The sequence below is a fragment of the Neurospora tetraspora genome (assembly GCF_033439725.1).
Source record: "Neurospora tetraspora strain CBS 560.94 chromosome Unknown B0H65scaffold_2, whole genome shotgun sequence".
NCBI lineage: Eukaryota > Fungi > Ascomycota > Sordariomycetes > Sordariales > Sordariaceae > Neurospora > Neurospora tetraspora.
In genome coordinates, this window is record NW_026944384.1 from 12,312 (window position 1) to 35,585 (window position 23,274).

A 23,274-nucleotide genomic window follows, 5' to 3' on the forward strand; every position below is an offset into this window, starting at 1 on the left:
ATCAACTTCTTACATCCCAACTATCAACACTACTATAAAGGCTATCGACAACCACCAACAGAAACAAACAAACATCACCGTAATTATACCGTATCGCTACATTCATCAAAATGGTCCAACGAAAGGTACCCTTCGCTATAAAGATGCTTTTCTTCATCATCGCTATACCGATTATCAACATCGTGAGCCTGTTCCTGCTGCCTGTATTCATACACGCAATGGCCTTAATCTCCGTTTTTCAATTCTTGGACTGGCAATCGCCCCCGCCCTCTGGTTATGAGCGATGTGCATTTTGGTTGATTCCTCTTGCCGAGAACGGGGAGAATGGTGACGAAAAACAAGAGGCATAGATGATGCATGGATGAGCGAGTAGTAGTCTTTTTGGTCGTCGTCTTCACTTTGATCGTTTTTAGGCATGAGCTTGACTGACTGTTGTTGTGGACTGTTCTTCTGCCGTTGGTATTACACTTAAGGATGAATAGATGGATACGTGCAGAGGAAAAGGAGAATGCCAAGAAGATATAGGGAAATACCGATATGTTGACTGCCAACAAGGAATTAAAACACATACAACCAAAGAATACCTCTAAACATCCAGTCCCTTTTTACCTGTACCGGGGACGGTTCCACGCCTGAACGACCAAGGGGACACCCCACGTATTCCTTGTGCTCCGTGTGCCTGGTATAGAATGCCCTTCCCCATCTTATATCGGATCGAGATGCCCATTTCGTATCATCTGTCCCGAACCAACCATTTCTTACAACAGACTCCAAAGACTACAAATGTCTTATTTTTAGCGCCACACACGCTCATTCTCCTCCATTGTGCTTGATTTGCTCAATAACAACCCGAAAGGTCACAAAATGCTACTGCCCCGTTGTGTGGAGTTGCCTTGAGGAAGTGTGGGCATGGGGGTTATGAGGCGAATATGTGCATCGAGGACGGCGCTTCGGTAGTCCGTTGCTCTGGTGTCCTCTGTCGTGGTCGAGTGACCCTTACAAGTACTCGACGTGTGCCATCGCTCCGTCGCCAGCCAGGGGTATTAATGCAAATTGCAGATCGTCGGAGGAGGCCGCTCGCACGGTTGTCGCAAAGGCTGTTGACAAGGTCAAGCTTACTCATCGACCTATACAGACTGATACAGGAGAAGTGGTTCGCCAACGTTGCTAATTTCGGGAATTGTGCATTTTAGATCGAAGGCTTTGGATAGCACGATCTTGAAGATCTGCGAAACAGTCAGACTCTGCACCAATTACGGCAAGCGAAGTGCGACCTACCTTTTGGACATTGATGCTGTGACTCGTGCTGCTAAAGATCAGTGCCGCACGCATCGCCTTGGCGAATCGCCGAGCCTGGAAAAGTAATGTCAGCAAGCAGGAACTTTGCCGTATACGGACACCTCATCCTACCTGGTTGGAAATTTCTTCCTGCTCCTCCCGCGACAGGTTCACAAAGTGATCGTACTTTGTGCCTACCAGGACGGGAATGGCCGTCTTGTTGAATCCTCGCCCCTGGCGATACCACTCCTTGATGCTGTTCAACGTGCTCTTGCGGGTCAGGTCGAACATGAACAGGATGGCCACAGCATCGTTGCACACGAGCGGCAACATATTGACGAACTCGCGTTGGCCGCCAAGATCCCAGATGCTGAAGGTAATCTCGGTGTTGCGGATGCTAATGGTCTTTTCCATGAAGTTGACGCCCAGAGTCTGGATGTAGTCCTCGTCCCAGCTCCCTTCGACGTATTTGACCATCAAACTTGTCTTGCCAATCTGCGCATCACCGACCATGCCGACCTTGATCACGACATGATTGCGCCCGTTGGCCTGCTCGCTCGAACTCCCACCGGCGGCTGTCCTAGAGCCGTGTTCTGCGGATTGGGATGGGTTCTGGCCTCCGAGACCCGAGGGCGGTCGTGATATCGAGGCCTGTGGTGCTGGTGGTGTGGCATATCGGTCTGTGTCGAAGTTGTCGTGTTGCGAATATGACCGTGGTGAGCTGTTGAGGTTCTGGTCGAAGTTTTGTTGATAATGGCGATCTGGGAAGCCGTTTTGGTCGGGTGTTATCTGGGGTGAATCCTCGAGGCCACCCATGTTGTCATCTGGAATGTTGTTATGGGGAAGCTGAGCCTCCTTTGGGCTAATGGTTTGATCGTGATCCATCACCACGGTGTCCATGTTGCTGTTGTTGTTATCGAGGAACTGGCCCGGGGACCCCGCGGAGAAGGGCGAGAGGTCCAGCTTGACAGTGGATGAGAGGGAGGGGTAGGCAGGGAGGCTCGGCCGTCGAGATGGGTTGTCTGTGCGGACGAGAGTAAGACAAGCCCAAAGGGGTCGGACGGGAGGGATTAAGCGATCGGTTTGTCGTCGTCCGTTTGTGGTGTGGTTGGTGTTCGGCTTAATTGCTTGCTTGTATGCTGCTCGTTTCTTGCTTGCTACCTGGAGGCAGACAGCTATGGTTCGCCTGGTCGGTCGTGGAAGATGCAACGCAATCGGGGATGGTGCAATAGTCGACAACTGCCTGGGCACCTTGTGGCTTTCACGAGGCTCTGGGGACTGCGGACTGCGGACGGCGACGAATGGATGATGGCAGCTGAGTGCGGGCGGAGTAGTGATGCTGCAGCAACAGTGGAAGATGGAAGTGGGAATGGAGATGGAATGAATCGATAGAATGAATGGAAGTGGATTCAAATGCTGCGAGATGCCATGCAAGGAGTTGGACCGGCGCGATTGATGTTGGCTTTGGCTAGAAGCTAGACACTCCCGCAAGGGCGGGACCTGGTCGTTGGTGCTTGAAGGCTGCTTTGGTGCTGCCGCTGTGCAGGGCTGGCGGCGCTGACGGGCAGCAGAGTGACGGACAGGACGATGACGGGAAATGGAGTTGCAACTTGCTAGGTACGCACGGACCAAGGGGGAGGAGCTCCAATCCGCTTCGGGTGAATCTCGTCGAATCGATCAGACGAAGACTCCACTTGAGAATCGCAGAACGTGGATCCGCTGGCTGGCTTGGCTTGGCTGGGCGCCTGTTCCTCTCACGCTGGAGTCGTTGGCGTCAAAAGATCTCAATCCTCATGTGTGCGCGCTTGCGGCTGCTCCGTTCTCCGTTTGCATGGGTGGCTCCTTTTTAATCAAACTGTGAAAATATTCAGCTGTGTTGACGACAAGCCCGAACGAGCATGTGGCGATAGGCAGTTAGTACCATGTCGAATGTTTTGGGTCTCCAATTTGGGCCAGGAGATATTGCCATGACAATCACGATAAGACGAACCCCGCGCCGAAACAACAAGTCTTTGACAGCTGAAAGGGGATTTGGCACCCGGCAATATCAAGGCAACCCTCCTCGTCTAACTCTCTCGTCTCACATTGACATGACACGGCAGTCAGATATGCAGTGGCAGAAGGGCATGGTGACACCGACCGAGGGGCTTATTCGGTTGTGTTGCACATCAACCGTTGAAGACCAGAGATAGCGATAACTCCAAGACCAATACGTTAACAAGACATCCACACTCGGGCCCTTGCAGCGTCTGAACCTCATCGGATGAATCAACCTATGGCAGGCTGCATGTCAGAGCAAGCCATAGCATCGTGCATCGCTCACTTGCGACTTTCCACCGTCTTTCCCGTTGCCAATTGCCCATTGCCCATTGAGCCCACCCACGCGCCGAGTGCCGTCCAATGTCCCGGGGGGTGGACAGTCAACAGTGGACACTCCATTTGCAAGTCTGCCATGTGTTGACCGGTGACGTGCTTTTGTTTTATTGATCTTCCCCAGATCCGGCCCGTTCCACCTTGATGGCCCGGCCAGCCATGCCTCGCCATGCTTTCCTGGTGGCTTACATAATCTGGGTTGCATTCGACTGCCGAAGTACCATCGTGACTGTGACTCCCGCTGCTCGGTTCCGTGGTCTTGGCAAGCCGGGCTTGACAGCTGCTGGCCCCGAGTCTAGCCGTTTGTCGGGTGGCCGGCAGCCCGTTTTTGTCGTCATTCGACCTCTGGCACGGATGCACCCCGGGTCCCGTCTGTGCCTTTTTCTGAACTTCTGGCCGGTGCATTGATTGAACACTAACAACTACACCACCAAGCCCAGCCGATATACACGCCCTCCGTCCACCCTAGTCCACCCCCTCCTCTCAACCACCAACCGTCACAATGGCCTCAATTGCTCGCTGCCTCAGGATTGCTCGTCCTTCCGTCGTCTCTGCTTTCGCCCAGAGCTCCGTCCGCATTGCGCGCCCCTTCTCCGTTACTGCCAACAGTGAGCTACCCGTTCCCGTCTCCATCAGCCGATGCGCTTCCCGATAGCGGAGTCTCTCATTTGCGCCATGATTCACACAACACATGCGCGCGCAATCGCAACAACATGCTAACCAGCACAACCACAACAACAGATGAGCTAAGGAAGTACACCCGCGAGCACGAGTGGATCGAGCTCTCCGACGACAAGAAGACCGGTTACGTCGGCATCAGCAGCTACGCCGCCAAGGCCCTCGGCGACGTCGTCTTCGTCGAGCTCCCCGAGGAGGGCAAGGAGGTCCAGGCCGGCGATGCCCTTGGCGCCGTCGAGTCCGTCAAGTCTGCTGCCGACATCAACGCTCCCATCAGCTGCAAGGTCATCGCCTCTAACTTAACCCTCGAGGAGAGCCCCTCCACGATCAACAAGGTTCCCGAGGACCACTCTGCCAGCGGCGGTTGGGTCGCTAAGGTTCAGGTTAGCGAGGAGGGCATCAAGGATCTCGAGAAGCTCATGGACGAGGAGGCCTACAAGGAGTTCACTGCCGCCGAGGACCACTAAACAATTCTTTACTACGCAAGAGATAACAAAACAGGGGGCGCTTGACGGAAAAAGATTAATGATGCTTGGTGTATATTTGGCTATTTATGACGGAACCCGGGGAAATGGTTACGGGGATCAACTCAATTTCGGACAGTTCAACCTGCTTTTAGACAACATGGGGGGGCCTAAGAAGTACGCCCAAAGAAGTACTTGTATCATCGGAAGGCGAAGGGCGGTGTTTGGTAGTTTATGCATACATCGAATTGGAGTTCATCGGACAAGCATGCATGAAACAGAACCCATCGAAGTGTCATACCGGAATATGTGCATGCATGGATAACATCGAGCAGATCGTAGATTCCCGGGGTTGCGCCTCGCATACCTCTAGCTTTTGGTTCGCCCGCAAAAACATCGCGCCAACTTTTCGTCCCTCTTTATCGTACAAAAACATCAGAGAACGGACTCAGAGATCGCCAACCTTGAGCGCACCACCCGAGGCACGACCCTGGTTGACAAAGTCCAAGATCTTCTGCGCGCCCCTCTTCGCCAGGTCCTCCGCCAGCTTCTTACCCATCTCTTCGGCCTCCTCAATCGTCTTGATCACCTCCACGCTCTGCCCATCCACACTCTCCTTTCCATCCAAGCTCACCACCGTCACCTTAAGCTGCAACTGATCCTCACCCACCCACTTCGTCTCAACACCAATCGGCACACTGCACCCGCCCTCCAAGCTCCTCATGACCGCGCGCTCCGCAAACGTCGCCAGCATGGTCTTCTCATGACACAACGGCTTAATAATCTCCAGCGTCTTCTCGTCGCCCTCCCTGATCTCCATCGCCAGCGCGCCCTGTCCAACCGCATGCAACATGCCTCCACCCTCCGTCGTCGAATCCAACCACTGCGCAATGCGCTCATCGTACCCCATCCTCAACAAACCCGCCGCGGCGAGAATGGTGCAATCGTAATCCTCCTCGTCGCACTTCCTCATTCTCGTCTCGATGTTGCCTCGCACATCCTTAAACACCAACCCGGGGTACCGTCTGCGCAGTTGCGCCGCGCGGCGCACGGAGCTGGTTCCCACGATGGCGCCCTCGGGCAGGTCAGACAGGGTCTTGTACTTGCCCTGCTCCGCCCACTTCTTCTTCATGACCACCACATCCCTTGGGTCCTCGCGCTCCGTCACAACGCCAATCTTGCCGCCCTCGGGGAGAGTAGTGGGGACGTCCTTGAGGCAGTGCACGATGAAGTCGACTTCGTTGTTGAATAACTTGGCTTCGAGTTCGTTGGTCCAGAGGCCCTTGCCGAGGGAGGGGAGGGAAGCGGTTTGGTTCTTGTCGCCGAGGGTGGCGAGGGCGTGCACTTGGAAGTGGACGTTGGGGTGGTGAGGCTGGAGGGCGGCGATGACGAGGTCGACTTGTCGGAGGGCGAGGGCGGAGCGGCGGGTGCCGATGTGGACTGTTTGTTTTTGTTCGGACATTTTGGCTATGGTTGTGGTGGTGTGGTTGAGTGTGTTTGAGTGTATGTGTGAATGTGTTGGTGAGGAGTGACAGATGGTGTTGCGAAGGTGAGTATCGCGAATGGTCGCAAGACGGTTCTGCTGCCTTAGCTTTTGTGAAAGTTGTTTGTTGGAAGAAAACGGATTCTGGGAAATCCTGCGGTTTCGATAACTCAAAACGTCCTTTCTTGAATGAGTCGAGTCAGCTGTGAAAGTCTGGGGAAGGAAGCCGTCTCAGGAATTGTAACAGAGGGGCAACTTCGCAATCTGGAGCCGGGGACAGCGGGGACCACCCCGCCGCCAAGACCTCGGACAGGGGAAAGTTCAGATGTCGCGGGCGGACCCACTTTGTGAGACGGAGCCGGCGGGGTCGGGTCCGCTGCCTCCGGCACCGATACAGAACAAGGCTTCTCCGCCCTCACTGCCGGGCGGCATCGGTTGGCACGAGCCACACCCCGACCGGTCGAGAGGGTAGGTCAGAAACTGGAGGGTAGGTGAGCAAAATCGCGAAACAGAGCATTCCGCGCACAACGCCGGCCATTCTGTGCCCGTGTTCACGACACATGGGTCACTTCCACCCGACCCACCTCACAATTACTACCAACCCGTCAACTAGAGAAATACCGATTACTCGAATTTTAGGTATCTGATGCTAATGATTAAGACTAATGATTAAAGCTTTTGTTTGCAGGTATCCGTTTGTTTTCCAACCGACCCATCTCGGCCATCAATCCCGTTATTATCCTAGGTCATGCTCAATTCTGTTGCCGGGCGTTCTCACCCCAAGTTCTTTTGCCAGCTCCCTGCGGCTTCGAAGCTCAACACCGCCAAACCTCCAATTGCTGTTTTTCACTCCGTCAGACAACCACCAGCTCACGACTTATTCCCACTCCTCCGCTCCGCACCCTTCCGATCTCTCTCCAAAAAGTGTTCCAGCAATTGATGCGCCCTCATGCCAATGCTGATACTGGACGCGCTCAACGCCGGACTAGCAGCAGCCGGTCTCTTGGGCGAAGGACTCCTCGGTTCCGGACTCTTTGCCATTGGACTTACCGGCTCGGTCCCGGTTGGCACCCTCACATCAGCCCTCACATCAGCCGCCGGGAGATCACGAGACGGCACTCTGGCATCCGCTGTCAAATCATGAACATTTTCTCCTGAATGCTTCGGCGTTCCAACGCGACTGTCGTGGCGAAGGGAATGCGGTCTTCCACCTGCTAGACCCAACCTTGAGCCCAGACCCGGACTCGCAATCCTGGCGTCAGCGGCCAGGTTGTGGTTCTCGCGACCCGGGTTGGGACTGGGCGTGGCGATTTGCCAGTCTTCAAGGAGATCATGCGGTCGCACCAAAGCTGGAGGAGTTGCGACGCGCTGGTCGAGATGAATCCCATGTTTGAACGGGCTCCCCGTCCTGAGAATCCTAAGGTGCTTGTCCTCGGCAATTTTGTGGTCGCAGAATGAGGTCGGTTTGGGCGAATTGATGCGGGGATCTGACTCGATGGGGTGGTCTCTGACCCTGGCGGCGGCTAGAGCAACCTTGGGATCCATATGCAGACCATGGGCTTCTGGTTGATCCGGCAAGGGGACAACGGTATCGGCGCCGATATCGTGAGCTCCTCCCTGAGGAGGTACTCCGACGACTGTATCGGTGCCCAGATCATGAGGTTGCGAACGAGCGACGTCCTACGCTAATTGCTCGTCGATGTTGAGGTGGTGGCGGGTATCTCTAGGAGGGAGGGTCTCGAGTTGAGGGTCTTGGGCGATGTCATGATGAGGATGATTACCGACTCGCGCTTCGTCCACCCGGTCCTGGATCGTTTCTGGAATCGAAGCCTCCGCCTGCTCAATGGTGAACACCTTGGGTGACTGGTTCGCCACGTCACGAAGGGCGGGAAGCTGTTCAAGAGCGGGTGGCTTCATATTTGGTGTATCGGAGTGTGAAGATGAAGGGAATGCGCCAGGGAGTTGGGGAAGCTGAGTAGGAACTTTAGGGGAGCCTGCGGGAACGGTTGCGGGTGGCATAGCTGGAGTGTCGAATGCGCCAGGCAGTTGCGGAAGGCGTGGGGGAGCATTGAGTGAACTGCTTGGGGCAGCGTCTGGAATATTGGAGAACATCACGTCGGCGGAGGGCGCCTCGAAGTCCTCGGAGAAGCGGGACTTGCGGACCGGAGTGCGGGGCTTTCCGGTGTTGGGTGCTTTTCGAGAGAGTTCAGGGGATGGTACGCGCGCTTCTATCACTGGAAATTGTGCAGGTGCAGATCTGTCGTGGTCGCGCGTGGGGACCGGCGCCTGGATAGGGGCGTTACTGGTGGTGACGTGCATGACAGGCGGACTTGTCGTTCTCTGGAAGGTATTCATTGCTGGGCCCAAGATGGTGCTCTTCTTCCTTTCTTCCGCAGCTTGGCTGTCTCCTTCATCGATAGGAGTCAGAGTTCCCTCTCTGCTGCGTCGTTGGTTGACATTCGAAGGGCCAGCCTCGGTCCTAGTGCTGATGGGAGACTGAGAGACATGGCCGACTTCAGTAGGGTACGACGCAGCCACATTGGGTGCATTTCCCTGCCCTGGTTCGTGGAAGCGTACTTCTCGCAGAGCGGGTTGTCCGTCCGGCGGCGATGAGGTTTCCGGAGACGTGATTGGCTTCAAAATGCCTCTTGGAGTAGTCATCCGCGGCTCCGACTTGTAGCCATCAGGCTTAATGGCAAAGATGGGCTGGTAGTCCTCGCCAAGAGGCCTCGGAGGTGGGAGATCGGCCTCTTGTTTCATGCTCTCACGCTGGCGGATCTCGAGGTCATTCCGAATCAAGGAACATGGCTGGCAGAGAATCCCTGTCGTTATGTCGTCTCCTGCTGTGCCCTTGATGCCGTACTTTTGACGGATCCTGGTCGTCTCTCTGCCGGTGTAGATGCCGCTGCCGATATCTTGTTATTGTTAACCAACGGTCACAGGTCGAGCGCGGGAAAAGAAGAGGGAGTGCAAGACGTACAGAAACCCCCAGTGCACAGCCCGAAAAACTTCCAACACGTGGGATTGAAGTCTTTGTAATCGGTGAGATCGAGAGGATCGTGGCCCTGTCTAATCAAGTTCAATCGATAGCGGGTGCGGCCGAACATATCACAGGGAAGGAAACATGCTCGGGGACAGTCCATATCGTCGCCGGCGTCATAGAGACTGATTTTCCAGTCATTTTCTGGGATTTCCGGCAGCCTGGAGGATGTACTTTCTGTTTTGGTCGACATCTCTCGGTCCGCCATTGCGAGTGTGGACGATGATGGGGGAAACGACTGGATGTGCGGAAAATAATGATGCTAGTTTTGTGAAGGGATTATGCTGGGATGATGGCCGAGGGCAAATGAGTGGCTGGGATGAACTGGAGAAGTGTTCCGCGAAGGAAGATGGCGGTTTTACAGGGCGAGGTGAAACTGAAGTCTGCTAAGTTCCTATTTCAAGCACGCACGCTTTGTTTGCTTGCCATGTGGTCTTTCCTCGTACTTGGTGTTTTGGTTCGTGAGAGTAGGTGTCGGCATCGAGCTGTGCCTGCTTCGACTCCGCGACATGCCGAACTCTCCTTCAGGTTCAAATGGCATTGCGTCATCGAAGCTTGTCCAGGATATGCTCAGTAAGTAACAACCGTGATGTGTTTTTGATTGATCGCGGTCGCCAGAATAACAGAATAAATTTGACAATTATAACATACACACTCACTCATTCCTTCTTGCACAAGGGCAAATCATGCTTCCCCTCGTCCACGCCCAGATAGCTCAACATGCTCCACTTCATTCCCTGCCGATGGCCTTTTCGGTCGAGCTGGCACCGGGTAGTGAATCGGGTAGGCCGGACTTGCTGCTTTTAGAATCTTTTGGCTCCGACGACGACTCTGCCGATGGTGCAGCGGGCTTACTTGGTCCTGCGTCAGATGAACCTTCCGAGACGGTTCCCATGTCCCCGGCCGACTGCAAGATGGCCATACCAGTCAGCATGAGTTCTCATCACTTACAAGCGATTGGCTTTGGGTTCACTCACCTCGTCATCCTTCAACCTGTCCCTTTGATTTGACTGCTTGGGGCTGCTTTCATCATCCGTCTTGAACTCCGTGTTCTTATTGTCCGAACTGGTCTCTTTCAGCTTCTCCTTGTCGTCTGTTTGGTTCCCGCTTGCCTGTTCTTCTTTGTGTTCGTCGTGGCTCTTGTATCCTTCGTGTTCCTTTCCGTGACCGACAGATTTCTTCTTTGCTGATCCGTTTGTCACTAGGTAGAAGCCGATAGGGAGAGAGATTCCGAGGGAGGTGAGCAGCCTAGGGAATTGTTAGCTGCGTGCGTACTACTCATGGTCATGTTGACACTAGGAGACAGAGAAGAAAAACATACCATGTACGGTCGCTTGCCTTGTGAACATTGCCCAAAGTTGCGTATCCTCTTTGGCCAACGGAGCGTGTCAAAGCCAGTTGGTTGCCCATGGGCTGGCGGACTGCTGATCGCAGGATGGAAGCTCCGGTTCTTGAGGCTAGCATTGTGAAGATTGATATAACAATGGGTGTCTATATGTTGTTTGTATCTTGCACTTCAAGTGTAGAGGCAAATCGGTCAAAGTCGTTTGTTGACACGGTTAAAGGGTAGCTAGAGGGAATCACTCCATCATAAATAGGGTCTTGTGTTACCCCCAAATCGATTTCATTATGTCACACACGGGTTATGTCCCTGATGTCCTCTGCCCAACGGGATAGGAGCTCCCCTCCCTGATCTTTTCGAGCGCCTTTCCCGATCCTGACCTGTTGCCATTGGACGATACCATCAATGATGTCGTCGACGACTTACACGGGAGTCTTGGCGCCAGCGATGCAACGGATAAACCCATCGATGGGCTCTTTGTCCGTCGTCTTGGGACACACCGTCGTAACTAATTCTTTTTATCTTGCCAGATCTCTCCAAATAACTCCATTCAAGACCAACTGATGGAGATCGTGAAATTTGGCATCCGTGGTTGCAGTGTTGTTGATCGGGAGCTCTTGTCCTATGAACTGTGCTGGTGCAGCAACACCAGGTGGTCCGAGCTTGCCGACGATGATGCCAGAAGAAGTGACTCCACTTGCCTGCCGCGAGCCCTGGAGCCTGGCGGTACATACGTACCTTGGCAGGTTACCCCTGTCATTACCCCACCACTTGACAGCAGCGGCGGGCATGAGCTCCCACTTGGGTCGCCGTCCAGACTGCAACTTTATTCTCCAGTTCATGCCTGGTGCCTGCGTGTTGTTGACCTGACATTGAGAGAGGCAAACATACATTCGACTTTTCCTCCCGCAACAACAAAGTTCCTGCAGCTTCCGTCCTTTCCTGCGCATTTCCATCCAGCTCCCCGACGAACGAAACAACGACGACTCTTGGATCGCACCAGTCCAGTCCCGTCCACAAAGCAAAGAGTAGCTCCTTCAGAGAGTCTGTTTATATGTAGGTGGTAGCTCTCAAATGGCCCTGCTGCCGTCACCTTGCTGGCCCATCTCCACTTGACCTCGCGACATCACACCATCAAGTCGCCAGCATCAACAACTGTTTACTGCTAGCACCATACTACACGGCGCAACATCTTACGCGCGGAAGCTAACATCGCCATAGAGATCCCAGTGTTTGCCACATCTACTACCATTATCGAATGTGCGGTTGATCCCACAATAATACATCCATCATGGCGACGACGGTCCCGGCCAACCCGACCTCCCACACGGTCGGCCTCCTCCTCACCAAGATCAGTGATGCCGACCCCGATTTCCGCTACATGGCCCTCAACGATCTGTTGGCCACCTTCAACATTGCCAAGCCAGACATCCTCCAACACGACTTCAACACATCAAATCGCACTCTCGACGAGGTCATCAAGGCTTTGAGTGACCAGAATGGCGAGGTCCAGAACCAGGCCATCAAGGTGCTAGGTCCCCTAGTCAAGAAGCTCCCATCTCCGCTCTACACCACGGCCATACAGAAGCTTATCGAGTTGCAAAGCCAAAACTCAGATGTCAACTCGGTTCCTGCCATGGCCCTCAAAGCTGTCGTCGAAGCCCTTCCGCGTCCTGTGCCTGGCCTTGTGCCGACTAAGGAAGCGCAAGAGGCTTATGACAGCATCAACAAGTTGCTTATTCCTCGCTTCCTCGGTCAGACTACCGCCAAGCAGGTGCCCGGTCTGCTTCAGGGAGGCCACGTCACTTCGGACTCTGTCGACGTTCTCATAGAAGTTGTCAGATGCTTCGGCCCAGTGCTTACCCTTGTCGAGATCGAGGCTCTCCACGATGCCGTTGTCAACCTCTTGGCCCAGGAGAAGTGCACTTCGGTCGTCAAGAAGAGGGCCGTTGCCGCCGTGTCCATGCTGGCTCATTATTTGTCGGACGATCTCTTGGCTGCTTTTGTTAAGCGCACTGTTACTCTGTTGCGCAAGTCTAGCATGCCACCCGCCACCCGCCGTCTCTACATCACAATCCTGGGTTCCATGGCCCGCTCCATTCCTCACCGGTTTGGCCGATATCTGCCAGAGGTGGTCAGTTTCGTTCTCGATGCCCTTAACGAGGAGGAGTTGCAGACACAACTCGAAGCGATCCAAGAAGGCAGCGAGACTACTTCGGAATGGAGCGATGTTCGAGAAGCCGCTCTTGTTGCGCTGGACGCATTCCTCTCCTCCTGCCCAAACCAGATGCGCCCGTACACGAATGATGCCATCGAGGCGTGTCTGCGGTACCTCAAGTTTGACCCCAACTACGCCGCCGACGAGGACGAGGAAATGGAGGAGGAAGAGGAGGAGGAGGATGACGATTTCGACGATGACGACGAGTTTGAGGCTGACGGCACCTTTGACGACGACGACGATGCCAGCTGGAAGGTCAGGCGGTGTGCTGCGAAGGCTCTTCACACCATCATCTCCACAAGAACCAGCGGCGACCTCCTGGAGAGCGGTGTTCTCTACCAAAAGGTTGCTCCGGCATTGATCAAGAGGTTCGACGAGCGCGAGGAGAACGTTCGTCTTGAAGTTCTTTCTGCCACTTCCCTGCTCATTCGCAAGACGGGAGAAGGCGTTATTCCTGACTTTACCATCGACAGCGCCTCTGGCGATAGCATTGGCCAAGCTCCTCAAAGTCGGAAGCGCAGACGTCAGAGCAGCGCAGCTGGTCAAGCTGGGATGCCCGTCAACCTCTCCGGCACCGGACTTACGTCGCCAAAGGCCGAAAAGATCCCAGCAACAGGACCCCGTGCCGATCTTGCCGCCCTCACTCCTGCTATCGTCAAGTCGGCTACCAAGTTGCTCAAGGGCAAGCTCATTCCCACGAAGCAGGCCACAATCAATATTCTTGATGATCTGATTTCTGTTCAAAAGGGTGGCCTCGCACCGTATCTCGACCAGATCACGGATCTTATCCTGGATGCCATCAAGCTGACCGGTTTAAGCACTTCATCAGCGCAGGTTTCCTTTGCTGGTGGCAGCGCCTCTGCTACGACTAACACTCTTCGCATTGCGGCGCTTCGCCTGATTAGCAGCTTCGCCAGAAACCACTCTTCAAATGACCTGCAGCCTTACTTACCAAAGATCGTTGCCGGCGTTGTTTCAGTTGTTCATGACCGAGTCTACAAGATCGCCGCTGAGGCTGTCCAAACCGCCGAGGAAGTCTCCAAGACCATCACGCCCCCGCGTGCTCGTATGACCGCGCAAAAGTTCAAGGGAGAGCTGCAGAAGCTTTATAGTGTGATGGTTGACCGCACCACGGATAATGACGCTGACGCTGAAGTTCGCCAGAAGGCCATCCATGCCCTTGGGACCCTCCTCTCTCGAACATCGGGTACCGAGGGCGCTGCCTTGCTCTCGGACGAGGACCGGAAGACTGCTCTCGGTCACCTCAAGGAAAGGCTCTTCAACGAAACCACGCGTCTCGCCGCCGTTCGGGCAATTGACACTGTTGCCGCTCTCTCGTCGTCTGTAGACTCTTTCGACGCGCCATGGACCCAAGAAGTTGTTGTTGAACTTGCCGCTCAGTTGCGCAAGGCCAACCGTTCCTTGAGGGGTTCCAGCGTCATGGCTCTCAAGCATTTGGTCCTCTCGCCGGCTACCAAGAACACTCTGGATGATGCGACTGTCCAGAGGGTGGTGACCGCGCTGGTCACAGTCATCACCCACTATGATGCCCAACTTCTTGGCCCCGGTCTTCTCGTGCTGGCACACCTGGCCCAAGAGAAGCCGCAAATCGTCATCACTGAGGAGCTCATGACCGCGCTGTGTAAACTACTTATGGAGTCGACAGTTACAGGCACGGTCCTCGACTCTCTTCTAGTGCTTGTCCATAGCATCGGCCAGACTGGGAAGGGAGAGGTTCTTATGCAGCGCCTGCTCAACGAGGTTGCCCTGAGCGGTGACCCATCGGTGGTCGGCAAGGTTATCGGTACCCTTCTTGTGGCGAGTGGTAACAAGGGCACCTACACGGCCGAGCTTTTCGTCCAGGAGATCCAGAAGCAGAAAGGTGAAAGAGCCAGCCTTGCGCTTACCATTCTGGGTGAGGCTGGACTTCGTCTTGGGGACAAGTTCCCGTACTCTCCCAGCCTCTTCCTCGAGCAGTTCCATAGCGAATACGACAAGACGTCGCTTTCTGCTGCCGTTGCTTTGGGTCGTGCTGGAGCGGGCAATGTAGCTGCTTATGTCCCCGTCATCCTCCAGTCGATGCATCAAGGGGGTAACACGCAGTACTTGCTCCTTCAGTCTATCAAGGAGGTTCTCCAGCAGGTTGCTATTTCTTCGACCGACCTTGGTCAGTTATCGACGCCAATCTGGGACCAGATCCTTGCTGCGTCGGGGTCGGAGGATAACAAGGCGGTTTGTGCAGAGTGTATTGGTCGGTTGGTCATCATTGATCCCAAGACGTACATGTTGAAGCTTGTGGTAAGTTGGGACCTACCCTGTCTGTTGTAAAATTTTCCGGCGCTAACTTCCATAGTCCCTACTCAACGACCAGTCGCCTTTGTTGAGGGCCATCGCCATTCAGGCCCTTCGCTACACTCTCCCCGATGAGAACGAGGTCTTTGACAGCATGCTCAAGAGCCACCTGGTTGACATGCTCAAGACGATGCTGGAAGATTCTGAGATGGAGAACCGTCGTCATGCCATGTCGACCCTCAACTCGGCGGCGCACAACAAGGCGGACATCATCCTTGGCCATCTTAACAAGCTGATGCCTTATGTCATGAGGGAGACGGTGATCAAGCCGGAGCTCATCAGAGAGGTGCAGATGGGTCCGTTCAAGCATATCATTGATGATGGTTTGGAACTTCGCAAGGTGAGTACATGATTCTTGTGTACAAGGCTACCCGAGACTAACATTCCTAGGCCGCATACGAAACCCTCTACGCCCTTATGGAAACCGCCTTTTCCCGCATCAGCATCATCGATCTTTACGACCGTATTGTCGCCGGCCTGTCGGACGACAATGACATCAAAGCTCTCTGCAACCTCATGGTCTCCAAGCTCGCCTACATCGACCCCGACGAGACCATTCGCCGCCTCGACTCCATCGCAGAGGCCTTCCGTAAGACGCTGTCGACCAAGCTGAAGGACACGGCGGTCAAGCAGGAGCTCGAGAAGCAAGCCGAGGCCAACCGGGCAGCACTTAGGGTCACGCTCCTGCTCGGGGAGAAACTCAAGGCTTTTCTCAGCACGGGCGGCGCGGTCGGAGCGGCAGTTCCCGGGGGTTCGGCTGCGGTGGCGGGCACTAACCAGGTCTGGCACAGCTATTGGGAATGGGTATCGAAGGAGTGTAAGACACAACTTCAGATCCTCAGGGATGAGGATAGTAAAGGTGCCGGCGTGATTTAGTGTGACTGGCCGGATGTCATTACATCCATGGCTGGGAAAAAAAGAACCAGGGAAAGCGACAGTGAGGATGAGATGGGAGGTTGTTGAAGGAAAAGGGTGGTGTTGATGAACAAGTTTCGACCTACCTTTAGTGATGGGGTGGATGGTATTGGAAGGGGAATGATGGCGCTATGATGGGGGTAAACAGGGCGGCATTGAAAGCATCGTTGGTTGCGGTTTTTCGTGGTGGAAGGACGACTGGGAATAGAGGGGGAGGGAGTATGTGATGGTTGGAAGTGCCTATAGTTTTATTCCAGCACGATAGAAGAAGTTGTTGAGTTTTAGCGGCGGGACAACAAAATACAATACATATGATAGCTGCCTATCTCATTGCTACGCTTGCCGAGAGTTGGCGTGATGGAATGGTGCGAAGGTTGAAGCAATGGGTTGTTGTGTTGGTTCGAGAACAACGAGCGATATAAAGACTATGCTTCTATTCCATCATTTCGAAGGTCGTTCGGCGATGTCTAGATGCGAAAACTACGCAGTGTTGGCATTTGAACTTGGCCCAAGCACGCCCATGGTACATATTGTCGCGGGGCGTGCAAGCAGGGACAGTACCGGTACTTCCAAGGTACCTGCTAGTCATCGGACCCACCTACCCGTCAAGCCACATTCAATCGCGGCTACCGTAGCTTCGTTCACCACTGACACCTGAAGCTCCCGAGTTCCGCTCCCACGATCCCAAACATCCAATCCAGCCCACGTCCATCCTACCAAGCACAGCTGTCTACGAGCACCGCGACACCACACACAAAACTATAACCGGCGCGCACATAGCTACTTACCACTTACCGCCCATCGCTCGCTCCCCCACCTACCAAACACAACAGACCACCCACTCACCACATCCTCAAGACAAGCGCCACAGCAGCAATGTCCAACCACCTACCAGCCGGAGGCAACGGCGGCGGCGGGCGCGCAGGGGATTCCGGACTCCGATACCCGTCGAACGGCAAGACGATTTATCACCGGCCGCTCAACCGCACTAAGACTGCGGAGCTGAGCAAGGCGGCTTTTGCGTATTTGTTTGCGGAGATGGTGTCGTATGCGCAGAGGAGGGTGACGGGGATTCAGGAGTTGGAGAAACGGTATGCCCCCCTCTTGCTATCATAGCTGTCCTTCCTTACTCCTGTTATGTTTCTGTCCAAGACCTTCTAGTCCCGGCCCGGCCACAATGTCTGCGACAGTTCCAGGTCCCGTTGTCTAGCCAGTCAGTCCCCCATTGTATCAGTTAAAACTAACGCTCGCTTCACTCGCCGCAGCCTCAACCTCCAAGGCCACCCCATCGGCCTCAAGCTCCTCGACCTCCTCCTCTTCCGCGAGCCCCCTCGCTCGCAACTCCGTCCACTGAACATCATCGCCCTCCTACATTTCATCAAAATCAACGTCTGGACGCACCTCTTCGGGCGACAAGCCGACCGACTGGAGAAATCCTCCAACCCGGATACCCCCGACGAGTTCATGATCATCGACAACGAGCCGCTGGTTAATGCGTACATCAGTGTGCCGAAGGAGATGAGCCAGTTGAATTGCGCGGCGTTTGCGGCGGGGATAATAGAGGGGGTTTGTGATGGTGCTGGGTTTCCGGCGAGGGTGACGGCGCATACGGTTGGGGATACGGCGGGTGCGAATAATGGGAGTGGGGGGACGGGGACGGATGGTGGGAGAGGGGAGGGTGGGGAGATGTGGCCGGGTAGAACGGTTTTCTTGGTCAAGTTCCAGCCGGAGGTGTTGGAGCGGGAGGCGTTGATTGGGGCTAAGAGTTGATGATGATGCGGAGAAGAGGTGGGGAAAAGGGGATGGATACAAGAGTGGGTTGAAAGAAAGGGAGAGTTGCTGAGGGGAGGTATATGTCTTGTTTGGGTTTTTGGGTTTTGGAACTGGGCATTAGCATGGCGTTTAAAGCGGTTATGACGGGACGGCATTGTTTGTGAATATTATCACAGGTCCATGAGGACCAGCTAATGAGAGAGGCGCGTTTCCCGAACAACATGGGTGGAACATTTATCATGTTTTGAGGTGACGGCAGGATTTTGGGAAGAAAAAAGCTGATTCTTTCTGCGGTGCACTACTCTCGACATCAAAAAGCCCATGGGATATCTATGTTAAGCAACCTTGCGCCGTCCTAGCTATGCCACCTTACGCCGCTCTCAACCTGCCATTGTGATGATGTTGGAGGCGCTGCCCGTCATGTGTTGTGCCGTGATCCGGGGCCCGTCAACTTAGCCCATATAATGTTCAACCTCCAACTCCGTGCGTAAGCTCCATCGCAGAGTCGCAAAAGAGAAAACCCGAACTCCTGCCCATGCTATAACCACAAATGTCCCGTGGCTGTCCACTCGCCATAACTACGACAGCGCTGTGTCGCGTAGCTCATGCGCTGCCGTCGTCATGTGTCTCCGCCCATCTCCTCCTGTCCGTTCGTCTGGGCAAATTATGATCATGCTCCTTCAGCTTTTGTGTCGTCTTGGAGCTCTCTCTCTGCAGCATCATCGTCACCATCCCGCCCCTCTCCCTTCGCCCATCATACATTACCTCGGCAACCCCCCATACCCGCCAGCCCTCGTCTTCTTCTTCCTAGCTACCCTCCTCCCTCCATTCCCCGCCCCTGGTCCACCTCCCGCGACACCCGCCGTACTCCCACCACCCACCCCTCCATTTCCCAATCCCAATCCTGCCCCCGGCGCCCCGGGGCCCTGCTGCATCAGCTCATCCAGTCCTAGATCCCTCCAGGCCGGCTCGCGCGTCTTTTGCGTAGCCTTTTGGATGCCGAAAGCAGCGTGTTGGTCGGGGACCACGTCGTCTTCGTCTTCGGGGTTGAGGGGCTGTAGGTGCGGAGGCACGTAGATGTCTTCTGAGGAAGGGAGGCGGTCGCGCGTGAAGTCGTCGAAGAGATCGGCGTGGTGGGAGGCGTGGAGGTGGAGGGGGGTGAAGTGGGCGTCTTTGTTCTGTTGTCAAACGTAATGATATTAGAGAAAGAAGAAAAAGAAGAAAAAAGAAAAAGGGAGAGGGGGCAGGGAAAGGAACAGAACAAAAACATACCATACTTCCACCCTCACTAACCGGACCAAAAAAGGTATCAACGTTATCCTTCAGCCTCGGCGCCGGCAGAATATCGCCGTGATAATCGAGCTGGATGTTGGAACGCTGACGCGGGTAAATGGGGTGCAGAGAATCCTGGATGGCGTTCCAGTGATGGCGGCGCGGATCGGTAGGGTGGCCTGGACGAGATCCGAACCGGTTCGCGGTCCAGGCTGAGTGGTGGTGAGACATTGTGATGGTGACGCTGCGGGTGCCGGCGGGGGTGCGCTGCAGGGCTTATCGCGGGGCTTGGAAAGGACGATAAGGAGGTGTGGCTGGTGCAAGTAGGTGGGACGTAGAGGTACTTTCGTTAGCGTGGTTAGGTACTGTAGCGCTATAGAAGTTGCCAAAACCAAAACACCAAAAACTTGTTGGTGATAAAAGTTGGTGTTGAGGAGAAGTTAAGGAGAGAAGGGAGAACGGAAGAAGTTTGTTGTTTTCCCGTCCATTTGCTTGGGACCCGATTTCGCGGGCGCCGAAATGAAAGGTTCAGATGAGAGAAGTTCCATTCACGCGTGCCTTCCGTTTTCGTTTTCAGTTGAACAATGAACGAAACTGAGGGCCAAGTGAAAGAACCAAACCGCTGCGCGAAATGGGCTGGCAGGTCATCTCCTCCCTGTGGGAAGATTCCGTTGCGGTTATCAAACCTCTAGCATCTGACATCGCGATAACCTGCAACGGAGGGGGGGGCGTTGAGGTACACCGCGGTCTGGATTGTCACAAGAACACGGCGGCTCTCACTTTTCCAACGCCTACGTTTGTTGGGAGGAAATCAGAGGCGAGCATCATCCCACACAGACTCGAACCACCTCATTACTGGGATCCAGAGTTCAAGTGCTTACGAGTTCTGGCTCTCACAAGATCTCTATCACCTCCTCGGGCTTCCAAGTTGCCCTCGACCATTCTCCTCGCAGACTTCAAAATTTAACGAGAATTCCTGTCAGCTCATTCCAACCAGTATGGCATGCATCACACCTCCTGCTACCTACAACTGTCGACAGAGATCGGGAATACATGAGTGTCTACCGTGAGTAATTCGACCTCGAAGAAGTTTGCTGTTCACTACAAGCTCTCGTGGGTGGATTCGGTGAGAGAACACATCGACAAGCAGACATGTTCATCAACTCACTGGGATCTCGGAGGGAAATGGAGAGTATCTGGCAACTTGATCGTCGTCAAGTCAAACCTTGACACGGTCTGTTTTGAGAAGACAGCGAGCGACTATATATGTGAGCTATCTCGTTCACGCCAATAACTGTCTGATATGCCTCCATCATCAAGGCGTTGAGCCATGAGACATCGGTATCTTGATCAGATCCTCCGACCTAAAACCCCGATTTCCATTTGCCCTAGCTTCAACCGTGGTTGGTTAAGAAGCAGCTCCTCCACCTTCCGCCTAAGAGGCATTCTTTCCATTATTTTCCATTACAACCCCCGAAAAAGCATGACGGCTGCCAACCCTGACCAGGAAAGTTGTCATTGTCCGGGCTTTCATCGTTGTCGTACTTCTCATCTCCCTCACCGACAGCCAGCTTCTCATCCGCATCCCGTTTCTCGGCAGAGGCGCCCTTTCCATCACAACCGCCAAAGACGCCTTGCGGCTGGTTGCAACCCTGGCCGGGATCGTAATGTCCAGCAGCCGGGCCTTCGACGTTGACCACTTTTTTGTCCTCCTCCTCAGGGACAGCCAGCTGTGTGTTCTGCTCAACCTCGCGCTTCTCGTTAGAGGCACGTTTACCGTTACAGCCACCGAAAAAGCCTTGCGGCTGGTTACATCCCTGACCAGGATCATAATGCTCATCATCCGAGCCACGAATGTCGAGACTCTTGCCCTTTTCGTTGCCAGAACCGGGACCGACCCCGTTCGGACCGCAAGACCAAGTCCAATCCGAAATTTGGGCGCAAGAGTAGTTAGGGTTAGCGTCGAAGGGGTCAGAGTCGTCTTTGGGCTTGGGCGCAACCGGGGAAAGAACCAGCGCGAGACGGTCGGTGTTGACCTTGAACTTGCTGGCATCACCGTCGGAACCATCAGGGCCGTTAAAGCTGCAAGTAGCATCACCCTGCTTCCCAATGATGCAGCGGACATCAGCACCAGTGCAGACGTAGTCTCCAGTCACGTCGGTGTCGCAGGTGAAATCGGGATCACCGCCGTCTCTGGTGTTGGTCTGGAGGGCAGCAGTCTTCTGGTTGCTGGTGCAAGAAACCTGGCGACCATCGTCGAATATGCAGGTCTCGTTGTCGGGGCCGCCGGTGCACGTGTACTGTCTGAGGGAGGTCTGGCTGCAGTTCCAGATAGCGACGTCGGGATCGTTGTCGGGATCGGTGTCATCTCTGGCTTCGACTTTGGCAGCTGCCTCGACGACGGTGGCCTCGAGATTGATGGAGTCGGCAGACTCGGAGCGCTTGGTGTTCTGGTTGAAGTTGGGATTACCCTCTCCGCCGGGGGTGCAGATCATGGTGGCATGGGCGTTGATGCACAAGTCGCCGGGATCGACGGTTTTGGTCGGGCAGTCGTGGTCGTCTCGGTTGCAGAGGCCATGGTTGGTGTTCTTCTTAAGGTAAGTGTTAGTTGGCTTGATTTGATGGTGAGGGGCGGTTGAGAGGTGGAAACTTACCTCGGAACCAGCGAGACTGTGGTCATTGGTGATGACGCCTGCCTTGAGGATGGGCACGGGGTTGCCGAGGATGGCAGTGGGCGCCAACGCCAGAAGGACGGTGGCGATGCGTGAGGTGCGCATCTTTAGGGATGGTAGAAGCTGTTGACAGATGTGAAACTTGAAGTTGATGGTGAACTGAGAGACAGCTTCGTGAGATAGATGTGGTTGTGTTGAAAGGAGGAAAGAATCTCGTCTTCGTTGACGGGTGGAAAGGGGGTTTCTTATACTTGTCTGGAGGATGATCCTCGCGGTCTTCGTGAGAACCCTCCTGGCTGGAGGTTTGGATGATAGCCTTCTCGTCATTCGATTTCCTCATCATGTGCGGCAGCCTAGAGGCAAACAACAGGATATTGAGATGAACAACCTCGTCATGAGAGAGCTCGTGTGAGGAAAGGCTGCCTGGGAGTAAACAACAGGGTGTTGAGATGAAAAACCGTCATTGGGTGAGTTCTCATGTGAGAAAACTGAAAAGGCAGCCTAGAAGCAAACAACCAAACACCTTGATGGGTGAGCCGATATCATGAGACGAAAGAGGCCTTGGAGATTTTGCTCAATACGAAGAAAGCACTTACTTCTCGCTCAGACCATTCCATCCGAAAGCATCGCGATGTACTGTCGATGTATCTTAACGCCGACAAGATAGTCTTCGCTAGCAAGTTTTGGCTTCTCCCCCTTGGTAGAGTTGGGACACTCGATGACAGCAACTACTCGTTCCAAGCATCGTACAGCAGGCAACAGCACTTTCCACGGACTTCAGCAGGAGAAAAAATACCCACCACATCGCCATGAACTTGATGAGCTCCCGAAACGGAAAGATCCGGCGATCTCGAGCATGAAAATGAAAGCAAACTAAGCCGTCAGATAACAGATCTTGAGGCCAGAACCATCATTTGGCGGAGACTCGACAGAAGTTTGTTCACACTTTTTCTCTTTCTTGGCTGGAAATCCATTGAATGACATGTGAACTTTCATCTCTTGAACTCAGGTCGTCATTGTCTTGTTTCACAAGATGGGTCTCTTTTGACCCCCAGCTCTCGCTCGAGCACTTGTCCGGGTTCATCTAGCTTCTTTTCACGAGGATGAAGGTCTTACGTGGAATTCGGTCCACATAGAGTGAGACGAATGAACACGAGCGAGCAAGCAAGTAACCATCGGCGATGAAGCATGCCCTCGGTCGCCATATTTCTTCTCATGAGCCCCGAGGTGAATATGAGAGAGGCAACAAGGCACACCGAGCAAACCTTCTCCGGATCACAGTCTTTCATCTCACTTACCAGACCCGGAAGGAGGGAGAGAGAAGTACCTGAAAGGAAGACTTTCCCTTTTCGTTTCTCGCCATTCTGGAGTTTGCTCCCGGAAACCAGTTGCGGAGTTTTGAGATGAAAACTTC

At 54.3% G+C, this 23,274-nt stretch overlaps 8 protein-coding genes across 8 annotated transcripts; 3 read left to right on the top strand and 5 right to left on the bottom strand.

Annotated features, from left to right (window-relative positions):
• Positions 1-848: 848 nt before the first annotated feature.
• On the bottom strand, positions 849-2,329 carry B0H65DRAFT_85354 (P-loop containing nucleoside triphosphate hydrolase protein). Its single transcript, XM_062831487.1, has 3 exons — positions 1,411-2,329; positions 1,279-1,353; positions 849-1,226 (listed from the first exon to the last, which is right to left on the bottom strand). Exons 1-3 carry the CDS (start codon positions 2,176-2,178, stop codon positions 1,128-1,130), a joined length of 942 nt encoding a protein of 313 aa, XP_062683659.1. The 5' UTR covers positions 2,179-2,329; the 3' UTR covers positions 849-1,127.
• Positions 2,330-3,684: 1,355 nt separating this feature from the next.
• B0H65DRAFT_454569 (glycine cleavage H-protein-domain-containing protein) lies at positions 3,685-5,076 on the top strand. Its single transcript, XM_062826200.1, has 2 exons — positions 3,685-4,259; positions 4,393-5,076. The coding sequence occupies exons 1-2, from the start codon at positions 4,154-4,156 to the stop codon at positions 4,794-4,796; spliced, it is 510 nt and encodes a 169-aa protein (XP_062683660.1). The 5' UTR covers positions 3,685-4,153; the 3' UTR covers positions 4,797-5,076.
• A 165-nt stretch (positions 5,077-5,241) lies between these two features.
• Positions 5,242-9,524, bottom strand: B0H65DRAFT_506029 (porphobilinogen deaminase, dipyromethane cofactor binding domain-containing protein; the record flags this gene model as incomplete). Its single annotated transcript, XM_062828036.1, has 8 exons — positions 5,242-6,372; positions 6,621-6,694; positions 6,866-6,870; positions 7,151-7,456; positions 7,502-7,956; positions 8,062-8,270; positions 8,355-9,191; positions 9,257-9,524. 8 exons carry the CDS (start codon positions 9,522-9,524, stop codon positions 5,242-5,244), a joined length of 3,285 nt encoding a protein of 1,094 aa, XP_062683661.1.
• Positions 9,525-9,785: 261 nt separating this feature from the next.
• Positions 9,786-11,000, bottom strand: B0H65DRAFT_85554 (uncharacterized protein). The gene is made up of 3 exons (XM_062831489.1): positions 10,638-11,000; positions 10,294-10,564; positions 9,786-10,223 (listed from the first exon to the last, which is right to left on the bottom strand). Exons 1-3 carry the CDS (start codon positions 10,778-10,780, stop codon positions 10,047-10,049), a joined length of 591 nt encoding a protein of 196 aa, XP_062683662.1. The 5' UTR covers positions 10,781-11,000; the 3' UTR covers positions 9,786-10,046.
• Positions 11,001-11,691: 691 nt separating this feature from the next.
• On the top strand, positions 11,692-16,469 carry B0H65DRAFT_454577 (armadillo-type protein). The gene is made up of 3 exons (XM_062826201.1): positions 11,692-15,174; positions 15,230-15,568; positions 15,619-16,469. The coding sequence occupies exons 1-3, from the start codon at positions 11,950-11,952 to the stop codon at positions 16,102-16,104; spliced, it is 4,050 nt and encodes a 1,349-aa protein (XP_062683663.1). The 5' UTR covers positions 11,692-11,949; the 3' UTR covers positions 16,105-16,469.
• Positions 16,470-16,661: 192 nt separating this feature from the next.
• On the top strand, positions 16,662-18,176 carry B0H65DRAFT_486657 (NO signaling/Golgi transport ligand-binding domain-containing protein). The gene is made up of 3 exons (XM_062827693.1): positions 16,662-17,234; positions 17,409-17,770; positions 17,816-18,176. Exons 1-3 carry the CDS (start codon positions 17,020-17,022, stop codon positions 17,911-17,913), a joined length of 675 nt encoding a protein of 224 aa, XP_062683664.1. The 5' UTR covers positions 16,662-17,019; the 3' UTR covers positions 17,914-18,176.
• A 501-nt stretch (positions 18,177-18,677) lies between these two features.
• Positions 18,678-19,419, bottom strand: B0H65DRAFT_419988 (Apc13p protein-domain-containing protein; the record flags this gene model as incomplete). The annotated part of the gene is made up of 2 exons (XM_062824248.1): positions 18,678-19,094; positions 19,189-19,419. 2 exons carry the CDS (start codon positions 19,417-19,419, stop codon positions 18,678-18,680), a joined length of 648 nt encoding a protein of 215 aa, XP_062683665.1.
• Positions 19,420-20,933: 1,514 nt separating this feature from the next.
• Positions 20,934-21,965, bottom strand: B0H65DRAFT_385598 (uncharacterized protein; the record flags this gene model as incomplete). The annotated part of the gene is made up of 3 exons (XM_062823707.1): positions 20,934-21,488; positions 21,591-21,779; positions 21,843-21,965. Coding segments are annotated over 3 exons (867 nt in total), but the record flags the coding sequence as incomplete, so codon positions are not given.
• Between the last annotated feature and the right edge of the window lie 1,309 nt (positions 21,966-23,274).